This window comes from Brassica napus, chromosome C3 (assembly GCF_020379485.1).
Source record: "Brassica napus cultivar Da-Ae chromosome C3, Da-Ae, whole genome shotgun sequence".
Lineage (NCBI taxonomy): Eukaryota > Viridiplantae > Streptophyta > Magnoliopsida > Brassicales > Brassicaceae > Brassica > Brassica napus.
This window is the reverse complement of record NC_063446.1, coordinates 18,784,037-18,787,445: the sequence shown is the minus strand read 5'-3', so window position 1 is coordinate 18,787,445 and position 3,409 is coordinate 18,784,037. Positions and strand designations below refer to the sequence as shown.

At 38.9% G+C, this 3,409-nt stretch overlaps 1 protein-coding gene across 1 annotated transcript; it reads right to left on the bottom strand.

Moving 5' to 3' along the window:
• Positions 1 to 362: 362 nt before the first annotated feature.
• Positions 363 to 3,135, bottom strand: LOC125583632. Its single transcript, XM_048750920.1, has 5 exons — positions 2,447 to 3,135; positions 1,760 to 2,361; positions 1,596 to 1,673; positions 845 to 1,504; positions 363 to 758 (listed from the first exon to the last, which is right to left on the bottom strand). Exons 1-5 carry the CDS (start codon positions 2,550 to 2,552, stop codon positions 678 to 680), a joined length of 1,527 nt encoding a protein of 508 aa, XP_048606877.1. The 5' UTR covers positions 2,553 to 3,135; the 3' UTR covers positions 363 to 677.
• Positions 3,136 to 3,409: the final 274 nt, after the last annotated feature.

Below are 3,409 nucleotides of genomic sequence, written 5' to 3'. Positions count from 1 at the left end.
AAAAAAACTTTGTAAATAGCTAAAACCTTGGATAATTATATTGGGGGAAATTTAAAAACCTCTGTAATATTTTTTTTGAAAATCTATATATCTAAAATACATTGTTAGATAAAAAAAGAAAAATAGTTCATTAAATAAAGATAATTGTCAACGTAAAATTCAAAATTTTACACTAAGTAGTCGTACTTGGTTCAAAGCTGGTTCAATAGTTCACCGGTTTTTGATTTTTGCGGTTTATAGTCAGTATAGGTCAAGGTTGAATCCGGTTCGACCATTATTTCAGGCCAGTTTTAAAAAGATTGGTTCTAGACTACAGAGCTGAGAGGAAAGCAGAGAAATTAACTAAACCAAATTAACAAAAATGGCAAAAGATGAAATTTATATATTTTAAGAAAGAAACCGAAAGCCTTTAAATTTTCTTTATACCACCAACAAAGTTTTATGACCTTCCCCTCATCATATCAAACATTAGAAACCTAAGGAAGCTATAGCAAAACAAAAGCTCTTTCTATCTTCAGACCAACAGATGTACAAAAACTCATTTTGTAGCTTATCTGAAGTAGAACAACACTCAAAAGTGCAGCTGAAGCCTCCCCCACCTTCTTGTCCACTCCACCAAGTAATAAAACTAAAAAGAAAAAGGAAAGAGAAATGAGAAAACTATCTTCAAAATCGGATCACGAGTTGGGAGTTGCGTCCTCAGTTGCCTCTTTAATGATAGGCAGCGTTTGCATCAGTGATGGCTTCACCTCCTTGTGCTGTATGTCAAGTCAGATGAGTTAGAAAAAAAACAATGAGAGAGAATCAAAGCAAGCGAAGTAAGAGTGTTGTTATGTTCATATACCTGTTCATAGAAGGCTCTGATCTCCTCGTCTGTGAGGGCTTCTACCTCAGTATTGTTTTCGTCCCACCCAAGGGATTTAAGGAACTCCGCCTCTTTTTCATCTGGAAGGTCTGTCGACTCAAAAACGTTAACCCTCTCCGCAGTTTCAGAAACTTTCTCGACCCTTTCCATGACCATGTCATCTCTTTCTACACTTGAAGGGTCACTAGCTACAAGCTCCTTAGAGATGGTGCAAGAGCTTGTTGAGATGTTTGTAGATGTCTTGTTCTTCAAAGCACTGAAAAATGCATTCCTGCTCTGAGTTTGAGCCAGGGAAAGCTTCTTTTCTGGTGGCATGTTTACCGAGGATCCCTTGAGCTCCCTTGGATTGTTTGTACTTTGCGCAGAAGTAGTGGATAGTGCAGATGGAGCAGCGATCATCTGGCTAGCAGCAGCAGCCAGGCTGTTGTTTGTAGGACGTGGACTTGGAGATTCTTTGACGGCAGGTTTGAGAACCACCATCTTCTTAGTAGTATCAGGCTTGATCTGACTACCAGAATTAGAAGGAAGATTACCTAGCCGAAAAGAGGATTGCAGGTGGGTGTTTCTAAACGAAGCAAGACCAGTTTCACCACTTCGAGCCATTGGTTTGGTCTTGGATTTATCAGAAGAGCTCAGAACCTGACGAATTAAACCAAAGTAAACTGAGTATAGCCTAAGGTAACAGGAGGAAATTAATAATAGCTGCGGGAAAAAAAAAAAAAAAACTTACTGAGCCCTTTGGTGTAGAAGGCAGAACCGGTATTAGCTTAAGAGCTCGGTCTTCAAGTCTCTGTATCTTTGAAGATTCCTAATAAAAGTTAACATGTCATAAAAAAAAAAAAAAGAAAAAAGGCAAGTGTAGTATAAAGCAACACAAAGATACAAATCATATACCTGGGGAGGTGTACCAGTTCTAGGAGGCTGCAACAATGCTTCAGCCATGTTACGAGTCTGTCCCGTTAAGGTAGCAACATTAGCAGCAACGGGGTCGGAAGCACTCTTGTCAATAACAATGGGAACCTCTGCCAGAGCGGATGTCCAAGGTTCCCCAGGAGTGAAGCCTGAGTTACCACCAACAGCAGGACTTAGACAAGGAGACGAGATTCTTAGAACGTCTTGAGTCCTCTCAGAGCTCTTTGGAGGAGGAAGCATACCATTTCTGTTGTAAAGGCTTCTACCATCTTTGAAACCCATAGAAAACCCTGGGTCGTCCTGTTTCCTTGCTGACATTGAATTAGATCGCCTTAACTGAACTTCATTTAAAAAGGTGCCGAAAGGGAAACAAGTATCATGGTCCCATGGGTGGTCTACGTAGCTCTCCCTGCTCCGATCTTTATCTCTATTGCTCCTTTGAACATTGAAGTTACTATATGCATTTTTTGTAGACCCCCTCCGGGAATTGGTGGAACAAGACCGATCAAGAAAAGGAGACCCAAGTGAATCAACATCGGTGGTTTTGGTCCTACTCTTGCTATTATTAAGTAACAAAGAAGAATCTAAAACAAAAACAAAAACAAAAAGGGAGAGTCACAATGCTATTCAAACAATGACACTAAACGTAAAGAAGAGGATGGAGCATACCTGAGCGAGCAGACGATGAAAGAATGTGATTTTTACTCCCAACACTAGAACCATTCCCTGTACTTCTCAGCCATTCAGGTACCAAAGAGGGTTCACGTTTCTCCATCAACCAATTTTGCAATTCCTCTTCCTATCTCTAATCACCTAACACCACAACGAACAATTGATTCGTTCCAAACCCTCTCTCTCTCAGATTGCTAGAAGATCATCATCACTCACTGTCAATAAGAGACTAGCACAGTGATGGCACCCTAACAACTAGGGCAATTATCTCTGTATATGATGACTATCACTCCCGATGTTAATCACCCTAATCCCAACACAGCACGATGGGTGCGAACACCAGACCGAGATTATTTGGATGAAATCGCTCGAAACGAAACAATGGCAAGGAGGGAGAAGAGAAACCTACGACAAATTTGGAAGAAGAAAAAAAAAATAACGAATTCGAGAGACAAGACGGGGAGCGATTGGAGTAGAGGATGACGATGCAATTAGGGTTTGTAGAAGCGAAATTAGGGTTTTGCGATGGGAAGACGAGACTGGTAGGCCGAATGTTCTTTTTATTTGCTCTCTCTCTCTCTGTGTTTTGGGAATACTTGGAACAAGAAAACTCATGAACAAACAGCAGCCTCTCTCTCTCTCTCTCGCTTTCTCTTTTCTAAGAGAAGAGAGGACTACTCAGTTTTTATTTTTATATATCTTTTTTTCTTTAGGTTTTTTATTTCATCTACAAGAAATTGTTTTGATACACTCTTGAAATGTTTCTTCTCAATTCAATCAGTTTATAGTAATACCAAAATTTAATACCCCTCAGATTATTTCCTTATTTAGTTATTAATATATATATTGACAATTGTAATTTAATTAAATCACTATTTTCACTATTACTGTTTATTTAGTATATATATATATATATATCTCTGAACACGTTTTAATTAATTTATCACCATAATTTCATAA

Excerpts from the sequence above, each read along its gene's own strand:
- LOC125583632 (XM_048750920.1), bottom strand. The coding sequence starts at position 2,552 with ATGGAGAAACGTGAACCCTCTTTGGTACCTGAATGGCTGAGAAGTACA. Across the intron at positions 1,674-1,759 it reads GAACTGGTACACCTCCCCAG|GAATCTTCAAAGATACAGAG; the intron begins GTATATGATTTG and ends AACTTTTATTAG. Across the intron at positions 759-844 it reads TCAGAGCCTTCTATGAACAG|CACAAGGAGGTGAAGCCATC; the intron begins GTATATGAACAT and ends CTTGACATACAG.